Raw genomic sequence first — 15,837 nt, forward strand, 5'->3', positions numbered from 1 at the left:
TTTATATATATTGTTTAGGTAAGGCTATATATAGATTAGCACATTGTTAATTTTGAATTACTTATTTATTGAAATAATAGTTTAGAAAAAAATTTAAAACATCAGTAAAATTTAAAAAGAATGAATTACTAGATAATTAGCATGATTTTCTTGTGCGCAATAAATAATATGTTTTTGTAAATAAAAATTTTTAATTATCTAAAAAAACATTCCCTTTACTAAATATAATATTGATAAGCAAAGACTTTATATTTCACCTCTTTAAAAAAAACATCTACTATTATTAAAATAAAAGACATTCATTATTCAAAGGAATGATTTAGTATTAATATTATTTAAATTATTAATATTGTATAATTTGATATATATATATATATATATTGTTTAGATAAGGCTATTTAAAGAGATTACACATTTTAAAATTGAATGTTATTACTTTTTTATTGAAATAATTGTTTAGAAAAAAAAAAATTAAAACATTAGTAAAACATAAAAGAATGAATTACTAGATAATTAGCATAATTTTCTTGTGCGCAATCAAAATATGTTTTTGTTCTCATTGTAAGCCAAATTAAATTTATTCTTTAATAGATTAATCTTGTCATTAGTGTTCAAATTCATGTAACACTTGCTTTAATACGAGTGAATCTGCATGTGTTACTTGTGAGGATAATCTTTTTAAGAGCTCTGATGATAGTTCTACTTGTGTACAAAAATGTTCAAAAGATGAATTTTTAAATGAAAATTTAGAATGTATGAAGTGTTAAGTCTACGGATGTGCTAAATGTGATACAAGCTAAATATGTAATTAATGCGACTAATAATTTAACCTTGATAGAGCAAATAATCAATGTATTTTAATGAATAATGTTTGCCCATTTTAAACAGATTTTATTTAGGGACCATCAAACCTAAAATAATGCAATTAAGAATGTCCATAAAGCTTTTATTAGAACATGGAAGCACAAATTTGCGAAGAGACTGTAAAATGTATTTAAATTGAAGAAAGCTAAAGGTTTTCTTTCACTTAAAGGGTTAAATAAATATAGCCAATTAATGAGGATTAATATTTAGTAGAAGGAAATGCTTGTACTTTTGCTCTAGTAGATAATAACTGGAAGGTGATTAACATATAAATCCTTTAAAATATAACAAATTATGATTAAATATATACTTTCGGAGGAATAGAAACAAATAATGAAAGTTTTATTATTGGAAATTAAGGAGGATGCGTTTCTGGCAGTAAATTGTTGGTGATGAATTTTTAAACATTTGAAGTTGTATTTGAGAGTATTACAACATTTGATTACTTTGTTAAGTATGTAGACTAAAAAAATCAAATTGTTTTTATGCTATCATATTACTCAGATAACCTTTTATGGTATGATGCTATTAACAAAAGTTTAAACTAATATCAGATAGGTTTTTAAACAATTTTTTTATTTTGTTAAATTCAAAGCAATAATACAACAACTTATATTATGTAAAAAGATGATTAATCAATTTATGTAAATTTCTTATTTTTTTAAATTATTTATTTATTTATTTAATCAATTTTTTAAAAAAAGAAAGGAGTTTTGAATGAATAAAGATAGATAATTTTTCAAACTGTTAATTAATTGAATTTAGATTATTATTATTTTTTAGATATAACATAATACAATGATTTCTTTATTTTGACTTCCGTTTCTCCTGCTTTAGTATCTTACTCATTAGAAATTATAAAAATCGATATTAAATAAGATTTAATATCTTTAGTTTAAGTTATATAACAATTTGATGGGTATTAAAATTTATAAAACTTGCAAATTCATTATTCGAGCATTCTTAATTGTATTTTTGTTCAAAATATTGAAAGTTTAAATTTAGAAATGTTCATTCTAAATGAATAGTCTGATTAAATAATTTCAATGATGAATTTAACTAATTCATAAATAAATTCATTTCAAATTTTTGAAGATACAGTATCAAACTCAACTATAGCTTTTATATTTACTGACAATCTCTAAATAGTGAATCTAACAAGTTATTTAATTTCTTATAATTAAGGTTAAGCTTAAAATTATGTAAATTATTTCAAACCATTAGATTAATCATTTATAACTAACATATCAACAATAACAAATATGATAATTCATATGGATTAAAAAGTAATGGATGTCTTCGTTACTCAAATTCTTTCTCAGTACAATGATTATTAATAGTAAATTAGATTAAGATATAATCTGACTGATTATACATTTAAGATTTAATACTTAAATCCTTATTAATTTGGTGCAGTTTATTATGATTAAAATAATCTTATAAGTTAAAATTAATTCGCTCTTACTCATTTTGATAAAATTGATGATAATAAGTTCATTATCTATGGTAGTCATCAGTCATTTATAAATTATACTATAGGATATTTAAAAATATAAGAATCTATATATAACTTTTAAAAAACTCCTGCAATTAATACTAGAAGTATTACTTTTAACTAAAATGATGGTTCTACTGAATAAACTTTCTAGTTTATTGGTTAAATAGGTAGTTAATATATTTTACTTGAATAATCTACAAATTAAATGGTTTATGGCTATATAATCGATATTGAAAAAGAGAAATAGATAATTTCATATAATTATAATTATAATTATTAATAGACAATTTTTGTTTATCTTTAAAATAAAAATCTTTTATTTATATAAAATATACCATAACTCTTTAATCTTAGTAATTCATAAGAGCTTATTGGAAATGATTAAACTCAATTTCTCTCTCTCTTAAGTTATATAATAATCAATGAAGACTACCTTGTTTATTAGTCTATCAATAATTATTAAGAACTAATTTTATATTAATTAGATTTAACTACATTCTCATCTACATAAATATTTAATTTTCATCAAAATTAAATGACTAGTTTTTGGACTCTTGGTAGCGATTAAATATATCCTGTTATATTTGATAACGATGTTATCTACTTTTGTAATATATAGTAATTGCCTATTTGCTAGCCTTTTTCTTTGAAAGCTTAAAATTTTATAATGGAAGCTACTTAACTTTAACTTTTTCCTATAAGTAACCCTACCTTTATTTATCAAAATACAAAGGAAATTTTTTTATTTTATAGCGGAATTATATTAATATGTTCATAAGATTTGAAAATTCAAACACTACTAAATCTAGGAATTTAATATCCTTCTAGTTAATACTCAAAATAATTAAATATTTTTTAAAGTGAGAGATATGTGTTTTATTATGATTCAACCTATTTTTATAAATTCGATATGGAGTTAAAAAAATTCTAAGTTTTAGAAGCTGAGATATCAAAAGTTTTGGAATTACAGGAATAAATAAATTTTTACAATTTAAATAGCACTTTTTATGTAAAATAATCAGGAAAAATAATTGACACTGAAAATATGATTATTTTAAACACATAATAAGAGGATAATAACAATTTCATTGGTTAAATTAAAATAGATGAATCATAATTACACATATTCGAGTCTGTAAATGGAGTTTATTGGTATAAAAACTTGTTAAATATGCCTTTTAAAGTATTAAATTTTACTTCAAGTTAAATTCTATAAGATCTTTATTTTGAATAAGGGTAAAATTTAATAGCATTATATGACAGCAGTTGCTAATGTGTTTAAATTTATGATTTTATAAAAAACATCAAATTGATCAGCTAAGTAGTGTTTAATGTTAAATTCGATTTAACGATTAAGTTAGTTGATTGGAATAATTATAGTTTTATTTACGTGAGTGGTTCTACTTTTTATCTTTAAAATCAAAATAATAATATTATGAATGAATAAATTGGTTTATTAGACTCAAATGTCATAGAATACGAATATTGTTTTTAACAATAGATTATTGTTGCCAAAACTTAGTAACAAAATCTATACATAATTAAAGTAATTTTAATTTTAAGAATTTATTATTTTAAATTTTAATTAAATTAAATAAAATAGATTTAAGAAAAAGCCTCATCAAAAGTAAAAACAAACTTTTAATAAATGAGTGGTTAGATTGTTTTATAACTTAAATTTGCTTTGAAATGTAGTGAAAATATATTAATAATTTATTCTCCTATTGTTTAAATTATCAATTTACTTACTGCATAAGATCAAGAGCAATTTTTATAAGTAATTTAAAATTTATCTTTCATTAAAATTATGTATCATAATTTATTTTTTTATTAAATCATAGTTTAATTAGCGATTAAACCAAAACTAAAACTATGCATAAAATATACCAATTGTTAATGTAAAAGAATAGTTAATAATATGCCTATTTGATATAGAAAATAATTATTTTTAAAGAAATGACTATTTAGCAATAAACGTAGAATATTTTGATTATAGATAAAATAATACAAATATCTATTATGATTTATAGTATAGCGCTTTGATAGGAGTAACTGGAGTTATAAAAAAAATAAATATTATGACTTTTCCAGGTGATTAAAATTTTTTTACCTACTACACAGCAAACTCATTTTTGTAAGGAGCAACATATTATTTTGAGGATCAAACAAGTATAATATTAGTTGATACTACTCCTGTTATATACTTATGTAACTATGTAACAAGAAATATAACAACATTCAATACAATTGTTAAAGATACTTAAGGTATTTAGATGGATTAAAATAAAAATATCATTTTCTTATATTCTTACTAATTTATTTCTGCTTTGAAGTTTCCAGAAATGTAACTTATAGAGATGTTTTCATTACAATAGTATAACCAAGCAAATATCTTATCTATTTACGTAAATTAGCTTATTTAGGTGCTAATAGTTTAAACAAATACTGTTTTTATTGCTTTTGATCTTACAGAAGTACTTTATTAATCAGAAATAAACTTATTATAGTATTAAAATGCTTAGAGTGTTTATTTAAATGAAGACTATTAAATTTATTATAGTATTTCAAATCTCTCACTCAATCTATTTTATAAAGCATAACTTGTTGACTCCTTGCTATTCGAAATCTCCCAATAAAATATTTATCCATATTTAACTGAGCCAATATTAATATCAGAAAATTAATTCATATATATTACATTTAATTATTTAAATCTAATTTAAGTAAACCTCTAAAACAACTCTTTAGAGCTTATATCTAGAATTCAATTACAAAGTACGCCTGATAACTTCTTTTTTGATTCAAGCTCAAATTAAATACTTTTACTGTACAAGTCAAACTTTTAGTTAAATAGTTTAAATACCAAAATATTTAGTTAAGGTGAGATATTATTAACTAATTTTTAACAAGGTGATATATCAAAAGCATTCATATGTAGTAATTATATTATTGTTCCAAGTAATAACTCTTTATAAATATACAACATCAAATCTAACTAAATAAAGAATATTGTTTTACCTAATACTGAAGGTAAAATAAAATTAGCTTTTAAATTACAGATAAAGTAAATTAAATCACAGGAAAATAATTGGTGGAAAATTCCCTTTGAAGATAATAAAAGATTTAATACATATGATTGGGTTTAAGAAGGAAATTTAACAAAAGATATTTTTATATTGCAAAAGTAAGATAATTAAAATACAATGTTAATTTTAGATTTGCTAAAGATAGAGTTCACTTACCAAAAAAATATAGATAATTGGTAAATAATGAGTGTTGTAAATGATCCTATTAAATAACTCATTTATACTGTTAGTAACGAGGCAACTACAAATATATTTAGATATACTTTAGATTTTTTAACTTCGATTCAAAATCCTTGCTTGAAATAAGCAATTATATCTTTCGATTAAAATTTTGTATATTCTATTTGCCCAAATGATATTACTGTGTATAATGGAATAAGCTTTGAACAATAATTTCCTTCACTAAACACAGGAATTAATGAAGCAAATAATTTAATAAATATGAATTATAATAACCATTTTATTATAGTTTAAAAAAATAAATTATCCATAATATAACTGAAATATAATGACACATATTCAAATATTTATGAATACGAATAAAAAAACACTTTTTTATAAAGTTTTTAGCTAATCATAGATACTAACAATGAAAGATATTCATCTTTATTGGTTTCTAATTACTAAAATATAAGTTAAATTATATTACCCTTATCAACAAATAAATTATGTTCTGTTTTAATTGAACAGCAGGATAGAACATCTGAAAATATTTATTCAAAAACTGTTATTAATGAGATAACTTAATCTATTTAATCCACTTAATAAATACTTTCAATAATAGAAATAGAATACCAAGATGGATAATCTATTGAATAAATAGACATTAATTTTCAAGGCTAAAATAGAGATGAAACACACAAATTAAGCTTGAGGTTAAAATCTAAATATGAAAATTAAATCAAATGGATAAATGATATTTAATTTTCTAATCAAGTTTTTAATTTATTTTTAAAACAAATGTCTCTATCGTTAGCAACTCAAATAAATTTAAATTAAAATGGAATGATGGAAAATTTTTAAATGCTGAATGTTTCTTTAAATTTAAATGAATCACTAAATCTACAAAATTTTAAAAAGGTTTATCTATAATAAGTTTCCATTTAATTGGTAAATTCTAGCTCAATTTAAATTTCGAACTGTGAATCAGTTGTCATAGAATAATTATTCTTAGAAAATATTGAAAGACATGAAAGTTTTATATTTATTTTAAATAACAATACTAACGTTTTAATTAACAATGTTTATCTTTCTAATTCAAGCTCAAGTAATATTTTTTAGATAGGTTACAGTCAAATGGTAAATATTTCAAATTTTAATGTTACAAATTGCTAATATTTATACAAAGTCTTTGATTTATGGTAAATAAATGATCTTAAAATTGTGAATACTTCAATAGTTTAAAGTGATTAATCTACAATTTATTTTATATAAAGCACGATTATTTCAAATATTTAAAAAATCTAACTCACCCAATCAACAAAAAATATTGTAATTTAAATAAAAGAATAAGATATTAATACAGTTTAGTATCTAAGTGATTCTGCTATTTTAAAAGATATTGAGATATTTAATTCTGTAGACACCATATTTTCTTTTAAAACTAATAAATTTGAAGTTTCTCAAATCAATGTTGATCTTCTCTAAGTTTCATAAACTATTTTCACTATTCAAGCTAGTTAAATTAATATTACTAACTTAAATATTAGAAATACGAAATATTTGTTTTCCAAATTAGATATTAATTTAATATATATAATAAGTTTTAATAACTCATAAATAGAAAATGTCAATTCAAATAACAATTAAATTTAGTTCCTTTCAATGAATCAATAAAATAGTGAAGGATATGCTCTTATTTCTAAAGCAAAATTTATGAATTCTACTATTCTTAACAACAATCCCTTAATATTTTTAAATCAATTGTCTAGTATTGATTTAAAAAGTGTACTAATAAAAGATGTAAACAATATAAATAGTAAACACATTTCTATACTTACGATATAAAATTGCGATTTAGTTTCTATTTCTGAGAGCTATTTTACAAAAAATACAAATAGTAATGGTCCAGGAGGTGCTATTTATGCACTTGATAACACTTAGATAACAATATAAAATTCAATTTTTTGGCTTAATACTTGTAAGTTATAAAATGGTGGAGCTATTTATATGATTAATACTATTACACAAGGAGTTTTATAAATATATTAATCTTAGCTAATAGAAAATAAATCAGTTTATTCTTCAGGTGGCTCAATTTATCTCTAAAATAATAACATGATCATGTAAAACTCGGTTATAGCTTCAAATTAAGCTTAGATTGGTGGAGGGATATATTATGTTGAGGTTATGCCAGATTTTTTAATTGATCTATAATAAGGCAATAAAAATAATAATACTTTTAAAGACAATCTAGCACATGTTTATGGATAGAATTTTGGTTCTACTTTAAGGAAAGTATTTATTAATTTAGAAAACATAAAAATTCCTAAAAATAGTGTAAAGTTATATGAAAATAAAGTAATATTTATCAAATAATTTAAAAGTGGAGATTAAATAAATTTTGAACAAATATAATTGCTTGATGAAGAAAATAATCCAATTAGATTTATAGATGTTAACTCAACTGATTTTTCATTACTAAGTAGCGATGTTTAATCTTTAGTGCAATAAATAAGTGTTTCTGTATAGTGGAATTAAGAAAATAAAGAAATACAATGCATTGGATAACTTTAAACAAAATAATTTATAAACGGGGGTTTTAACTTAGATGCTCAGATATTTTACAAACCTATTTCTGAGTTGGTACTAAAAATAGTGAGCAATTCATTTCCTTCATTAAAAGATTCAAATGGAAATATTGTGGTAAATTCAGGTTAAATAGAATTAATTTTGAATATAGAATTAGAGTAGTGTTCAATAGGATAAATATTTAAAAAATACGGTAACTCAATAGCATGTGAATCTTGCCCAGATGGTAAATATTCTTTAAGTTTAAATGACCAAGAGTGTAGAGAATGCCCTGATTCAGCTGTCATGTGCATAGGTTCTAATATCTAATTAAAAAATGAATATTGGAGAGAAGATGAATATACTGACAATATTATCTACTGTAGTTTTAACCCTCAATCATGCTAACCATAACTTGTTTCTTCTAAAGTACTTTTAATCTTTTTAAAATTTTCAACTTAAAATAAACTGTTTTTTTTTTTTTCATCAAATTTCTAATTAAAATGCTTTTATTAAATAAAGTTTTACTGCATTGAAGGATATAAAGGTCCTCTATGTTATTAGTGTGATACATATGGCGAAATTTGGGGAAATAGATATTCAGAAATTTATAATCATGGAGATTGTTACAAATGCGAAGAAAATATTTTAAAAATAATACTTTACAATTTTCTAGTATACTTAATGATTTCTCTTTATATAATTATAATTCTAAGAAGAATTATAATGCAGCTAGAAGTTAAGGTTAAAGGATATTTTTTAAATAAATTGGAAATTATTTATTTAGGATCAACATGTAAGATATTATTCCATTTTAATAGTTTTAAAAAAAATTTATTAAATAAAAAGTAAATTAATCTGATAGATCATAAATTATTTCGAAAATTCTCACTGATCATTTATAAATATTATCGTTAGTATGCTCATTTACTACGAAAATGCCTGCTTTTTTTACTGTACCTATTTAGCTATCAGGAAATTCAGTTAGTGTGGCTAGTAAATCTATTGATTGTGTTTTTTCTAAACACCCAAATTTACAACCTTTGTGGTTATTGTAATTTCTCTGGTCTTTTACTTTGCCTGCAGGAATAATTATTTTTTACTTGGTTTAAGCATTTATTTTAAAGCGATTACAAATAGATTTTTTTATCAGGTATTTATAAACTGCAGCTATTTTTATTTATTTTTACTTTTACCCTATGATAATTACTCTTGCTATTAGATCTATTAATTGTATAACAATAGGAGATAAAAAATATTTAGATCTAGATTTTGGAATTGAATGTTATGATAAACATTAGCATAAGCCGTACATATTTTTATTTACCATTCCTGTTATTTTTATATGGGGTATTTTAATACCTTTATTACTATTCTATAAAATTCACGATGCTAAATCCAAAAAAAAATCGATTATTAAATAAATAAAATATTCTTTCTTATTTGCTGGATATAAAAAACAATACTATTACTGGGAATTTTGGAAATTGTCTTATAAAACAAGTTTGATTTTAATATCTGTTTTACTCAAGCAAGAAATCTATTTAAAGGTAACATACATAAATAATATTTTAATATTAGTTTTAAAATAATAACTTTAATAAATATTAATTAGGTTTCTGTTATGAATCTCTCTTTGGTGATCTAATTTTTTTTATTATTTAAATCACAACCTTATTTAAACAAATATTTTAATAGTTTATAGCAAATATCTACTTTAATATGTATAATATCATTAAATTTGTGTATGATACAGATAGGAGGTGATTAAAATGATTTAATAAATTAAATATTTTGGATAGGTATGACTATGCTTTTTAACTTCCTTTTTGTAGCAATATTAATAATAGGATTATTAAGACTAAAAATTCATAATCAATAAGAGTAACGAACAGGTTTCTAAAATTTCATCTTTTCACTTAAAAATAAATATCCTTAATTACTTGATGTGTAAATATAAAATAATTAAAAGGTAAGTTCTTTGCTTAAGTTTAAAAAATTAAGATAAAAAATAAAATAATTGATGAAAGAATTAAAAAAAAATGACATATTATCCTTAGAATATCAGAAACTTAAATTAGATTCAAAAAATCATTAAGACTCTATTTTTACACAATCTTCTCCCTAAACGCATTAAATAAATTAATTTGAAATAAATGATGAAAAATTTGACACTTTATAAAATAATAGCTCTAATAAAACAATGAAAAATAAATGGTCTTACTACACAAGAAATCCAAAAAAAAATTCAATTTGTAATATTGATTTATTTATTAAAATAATTTTTAAAAAAAATTTTTAAATTTAAAAATAGTCTTAAAAGATAGAATATCTGAAAAGCCAATCTTATTACATAGTAATACAAGGGAGAGTAATAGTTGTGAAACTGAAAGTTCCTTATAAAATAATCAATATAATAGTCACCATAAATTTTAAATACAGCTTTCTCTAGACAAAAGTTGAATGTAACAATCTTATTGGTTTGATTTCCCTTAATTTTTAATAAAATCTTAATATATTGAAATAAATAATTACAGATTATAAATTTAAAAGCTTCAATAATTTTAAATATATATTGTATTTATTGTATTAATTAAGTATTATTCTAAGGTTATTAATTAAATTTAAAGTTTCAAATAATTTTAAAGGCAGTAAGTAAAAAATAATTTTCTCAATCTTTTGCCCTAGCTTTTTAATAGTAAAAATAGAAAAATAATAATTATAATTATAGCTTGAATATTTTCTATAATTAAAAAACTATTAAATAAACCTGCTCTATAAGAAATAAAATGTTATATAAATTGTAACAAAAAGTTAATTAATTAATTAACTGATCAGTTTAATTATATATTGTATCAATAAAATTCAAGAATATAATTAAAAAATTTTATATGACTTTACAAAAATATATGTATAAAAATGATTTATAATAGATTTTTAATAAAACATAATTAAATATTATTCAAATAATTTTCAGATAAATTATATGAGAGCAGATTTTCTCAACTTTTAAATGATAAATCTTCTACTAAATCATACATTATCGAAGAGGGATTTAAGGGAATGTACTCTGAAACTTATTTATAAAATATGATATTTTAGAGTTAGATTGAAATTTAATTAAAATATATTTTTTTAAGTCCAAAAATAATTTAATTATATTAGAGGTATTAATTTTCTTAATCTATTTCATCGAAAATCTTTGATGTAAAAGTGTTAATAAAATATCCTCTTTGAATTCTAGATTCAGCTATTTTAACAATTTACTAAGGAGTTAATTTATGGATAAACTAAAGTTACTCATGAATATGTTCTTCTTCTTCATAAAGCTTATTTATTCTTTTGCAAACAACAGGTAATTCTTGTTGCAATATAATATTTTGTTAAGTTTGACAAATAGCTTTGTAAAATTAGCATCTTTTGCATATTTACTCATTTTATATATTTTAATCTTAATTATCAAAAGGAATTTAACATTATGTAGTATTTTTATCATGGATAAATATTGTAACAACTTTAGCTTAGTTAGATTAAATTTCCTTAGTTATTTTTTATAAATCTTTTTCAGATCTTATAATTACTGATTTCACTTTTTAAAAATCAGAAAAAAAAATAAAAATCCAGATTATAAAGTACATTGAACAAAAGATTATTAATAAAATCGTATTTAGCTTTTAGAATTGTTATTCTCTATTAGTTGATTAGGTATTAAGCAATTATGTTATGTTACCATAGATAAGAGTAAGCAAAAAAATAATCAAAGTTTTTATCATTTCAAGAACAAAAATTATTTTATTAGCTGAAAAAGAATCAACATATGTTTCCATCAGTTTTGAACTTGCTAATAAAATAAAAATAAAATAGGATAAAACTCTGTTTCTATCTTTATCTGCATCTTATTCATAATTGTGATTGTAGATTTTAGTATCTTTTAAGCAATCAATAGATTTATACTAATAAATTATACATATCTTCATAAGAGCGAAAGTGAAAATAATAAAGAAGGAGCAAAATCCTATTTTAAATCCATATGGACTACTAATCAAAGTTAATTATCCTAATAAAAGATTAAAAGACAGATGCAAAGCAACATTTTCCAGTATTATTTTAAAAGAAATGCTATTTGTAAATTAAGTAGAAGTTGGTATTGATAGTAATAAGATATTTGTAATAAAAGCAAAATATAGAATAAAAACCGCTTAATCTGAAAATTGCTATTCGTTGTATATTCTGTATAAAAAAAGAGTCATAAATTATACTATTAATTAGCAATAACCAGCTATAGCCTTTTATCGTACTAATTATGCTAATGAGGACTTATTAAAATAGAAATTAAAAAGACTTAAGTTTAAGAAATCCAAAATATAAAAATTGGCCATTTCTTAATTGCGAAAAATTCTTATTAACACTACAAACTTTTCTATGCCAATAGATAGCCAAATTAATGAGAAATACCAAACTGATCCCTATTAATAAATTAAAAAGCTTAGATAGATTTATAAGATATTGGCGAAAGAGTTAAATAGCAAATAAGTTTTTTCTGCCAACTATCTGTCCATATGTGTATTGGTTGATTTTTTATTTTCTTTAAGAGTTTTTTCCTTATTAAATCTAATTTGGTTTAATTGATATATAAGAAGAAATAAATCTATTAATTAGTCTCTCTAATCTATTTATAGTGTTCAAATATAGAACAAACTTAGAACAGATGAAATAAAATAAAAGATAAATTTTATCCTCCTTAGATAATTTTTTAATTTTGTATTAAATAAAAAGAATTAATAATTTATCAAATATTTGATAAATCCTAACAAATACTATTTATAGAATCTATAGAAAAAATAAATTTCAAATTAAAATAGAAAACTTAAATTAAAAATAGATAGATAGACAGATAGATAGATATTTTTATATTACTATTCTCCAATAATTATAATTTTTCTATGCACAAAATAATTATTCGAGTCAGAAATTTTATTATAGAAAGATATTTATTTAGATTTAAATTTTATTAATCTAAAAATATTATATGTTTTTATAATATAATAATATGATAAAATTTTTTATATAAAATAAATAAAATGAGTTATTTTCTAATCTAATTCACAAATAATTTTTAATAAAAATTTAGAGAATAGATAGCTAAAAGTAAGATATTCTTCAAAATATTTATTTGAAGCAAAAAATAATGAATTTAGAATAAATAATACTATTTTTAGCTTTTTTTCCTAATTTTATCAAAAAGCTTTTATTGAATAAAAGTTTGAATCTATCATTTAATTCAAAAGGATGGATTAATAAATGAATCAATGAACACTTATCATTTATCTAATTTTAATATTAATATTTTTGAATAGTATTTGGCTGTATAAATAATAAATTTTGAATTGATGAAAAGTAAGAATTAACATAATTTTTTTCAAAATTTAATTTTTTATGAAAAAAATTTAACTTTTTCATTTCTAAAAATAGAGAAATTTTTCCATAAATAACTTAAATAAAATAGTTAAATTAAGACTAGAGACTTAAATAAATTTAGGATTTTTTAAAGTATTTTCATTAAACTTTTTTCAAATAAAATATTTTTTTTTCATAAAAAATTTTTTTCATATATTTATTAAACACTCTATCATCAAAATTATTTTTCATTCATTATGTAAAATTTTTTCTTCTTCAAATCATCTTAGATTAGGCAAAAAAATAGGAGCCAGTGCTCAGAATTGCATAGCCCTCAAAAGTGCAAGCATTTTTTAACTATGGGTCAGCAAAATGGTCAAATTACTTATGAGAGCAGATTGTCGCATAAAAATTCAAATTTGGTATATAGTGAATAAAAATTAACTTTTTTGGTAGGGTATAATAAAATTATTAGAATAATTAATTATTCTGAATTCAGTATCCTGTAAGTACTTGATACTCTGCCTGATCCTATTTAGATAAAGAAATATTTTCTAATTAATTTTAAATCAATTAACTAAATTTGATAAATAACTAGTAAGTGATGTATACTTTTTATAAAATTCATATTAATTTAAATTTTATGTTAACAGAATTTATCAAAAGTATTTAATTTGATTCATAAATTAAATATAAATGTGCTGAATTAATTTATCAAATTATTAAAAATACTTATGTTATTAAATTAATGGTCAAGGAATAAAAATTGAAATTTTTCATTTCTTGATTTGGAAGCTGATATTTAGTTTATATGGAATTTAAATCACTTCTAAATGAATAACACCTTATTAATACAATCAACTAAATTGTTACTCTTTGACATGTATTTTTTTTTATTTTTTTATTAAATGATTGATTAATATTGATTAATAATTTTGATGGTCAAAAATAATAATTGAAACTAGTACCTACCTAGATTTTAGTTTCTCTGTAATACCCAAAAATATGATTAAGTTAAAAAATTGAATTAAATTATGTCCACATGAAATAATAAAATAATATAAAGATTCTGTCTATGTATTTATTTTGGTTGATATAGAAATTTATCAAGCTTCGATACTTTAAAACCACGAGATACTTAAAAATATATAATTAAATAATTAAATAAGTAAATATAAATCAATTTTTAAAAATGATCAAAGTTTTATCTTTAGTTTTAATTGTAAACTTTATTTGTATTGCTTGCAGCTAGAAATTTGAATATGATGAGGAAATGGCTAAAAACTTACTAGGATTTTCACTTTTAGCTTACTGCAAACCTGAAAACATCCCAAAAAATAATTGTGGAGAACCTTGTTAAAGAAATCCCTCGAGTTTAATTGATTATTTAGTAATGACTTCTAATAGTACACATACAAGCGGAATAATAGGCTATTCTACTGATCATGATGCTATTATTATTACTTTCAGAGGAACTATTTCTACTGACTTGACTAACTGGATGTACAATTTAGACTCTATAAAAGCTCCTTTTACTGAATGCACTGTTTCTAATTGTAAAGTTCATCAAGGTTTCTTAGATCACTTTAATAACATAAAAGACTAATTAACATAACATTTCAAAGAGTTGAAGTAAAAATATCCTCAAGCTAAAGTAATTTTAATAAATTAAAAAAACATTTTATAAACCCATAACTAATAATTTTCTAAACTTTTCATCATCAAAATAAAAATGTAAATATATGAATCTAAATTATTTATTTATTTTTAAATAGATTTTCCTAACTGGACACTCCCTTGGCGCTGCAATTGCTACAATAAGCTTAGCTCACATTTACAGTCTAAATGAACAATAATAAATTGACATATTCTATAATTTTGGAAGTCCTAGGGTTGGAAATGTGGAATTTGTTAATTGGTTTACTTAGTAAAACATGGCTAAGTTATATGGCAGAATTACGACTGCACAAGATCCTGTTATCCATACTCCTCCATCTAATTTCCCATTTTATTTCTAACACATAAATTAGGAAATATATTATTTAGTAAGTTAAAAAAATGCAACTTACATTTAATGTGAAAAGCCTAATGACAGTAATTGTATTAGAAGTTCAATAGAATACTCAATATAAGACCATTTAAATTATTTTGGATGGAACTTAAAATAATCAAAAAAGCCTTGTAAGTGATTGATTTTTGTGATTTATGTTTTTATTTCAAACAAATTTTGTAATAAATAAACATTTATATTCATATTTCATA

The 15,837-nt window shown here is 21.2% G+C and overlaps 4 protein-coding genes across 4 annotated transcripts; all 4 read left to right on the forward strand. All coding sequences in view use genetic code 6, as the record gives it.

Moving 5' to 3' along the window:
- Nucleotides 1–497: 497 nt before the first annotated feature.
- Nucleotides 498–2,194, forward strand: TTHERM_00666900 (zinc finger protein; the record flags this gene model as incomplete). Its single annotated transcript, XM_001020058.3, has 3 exons — nucleotides 498–1,422; nucleotides 1,648–1,783; nucleotides 2,050–2,194. 3 exons carry the CDS (start codon nucleotides 498–500, stop codon nucleotides 2,192–2,194), a joined length of 1,206 nt encoding a protein of 401 aa, XP_001020058.3.
- Nucleotides 2,195–3,797: 1,603 nt separating this feature from the next.
- Nucleotides 3,798–6,500, forward strand: TTHERM_000666938 (hypothetical protein; the record flags this gene model as incomplete). Its single annotated transcript, XM_012798592.1, has 4 exons — nucleotides 3,798–3,908; nucleotides 3,966–4,139; nucleotides 4,204–6,323; nucleotides 6,386–6,500. The coding sequence occupies 4 exons, from the start codon at nucleotides 3,798–3,800 to the stop codon at nucleotides 6,498–6,500; spliced, it is 2,520 nt and encodes an 839-aa protein (XP_012654046.1).
- A 244-nt stretch (nucleotides 6,501–6,744) lies between these two features.
- Nucleotides 6,745–10,641, forward strand: TTHERM_000666939 (transmembrane protein, putative; the record flags this gene model as incomplete). Its single annotated transcript, XM_012798593.1, has 5 exons — nucleotides 6,745–8,607; nucleotides 8,701–8,974; nucleotides 9,028–9,728; nucleotides 9,794–10,433; nucleotides 10,493–10,641. The coding sequence occupies 5 exons, from the start codon at nucleotides 6,745–6,747 to the stop codon at nucleotides 10,639–10,641; spliced, it is 3,627 nt and encodes a 1,208-aa protein (XP_012654047.1).
- A 4,107-nt stretch (nucleotides 10,642–14,748) lies between these two features.
- Nucleotides 14,749–15,783, forward strand: TTHERM_00666940 (lipase family protein). The gene is made up of 2 exons (XM_001020062.2): nucleotides 14,749–15,229; nucleotides 15,351–15,783. Exons 1-2 carry the CDS (start codon nucleotides 14,768–14,770, stop codon nucleotides 15,762–15,764), a joined length of 876 nt encoding a protein of 291 aa, XP_001020062.1. The 5' UTR covers nucleotides 14,749–14,767; the 3' UTR covers nucleotides 15,765–15,783.
- Nucleotides 15,784–15,837: the final 54 nt, after the last annotated feature.

The sequence above is a fragment of the Tetrahymena thermophila genome (assembly GCF_000189635.1).
Source record: "Tetrahymena thermophila SB210 genomic scaffold scf_8254579, whole genome shotgun sequence".
In the NCBI taxonomy this organism is placed as follows: Eukaryota; Ciliophora; class Oligohymenophorea; order Hymenostomatida; family Tetrahymenidae; genus Tetrahymena; species Tetrahymena thermophila.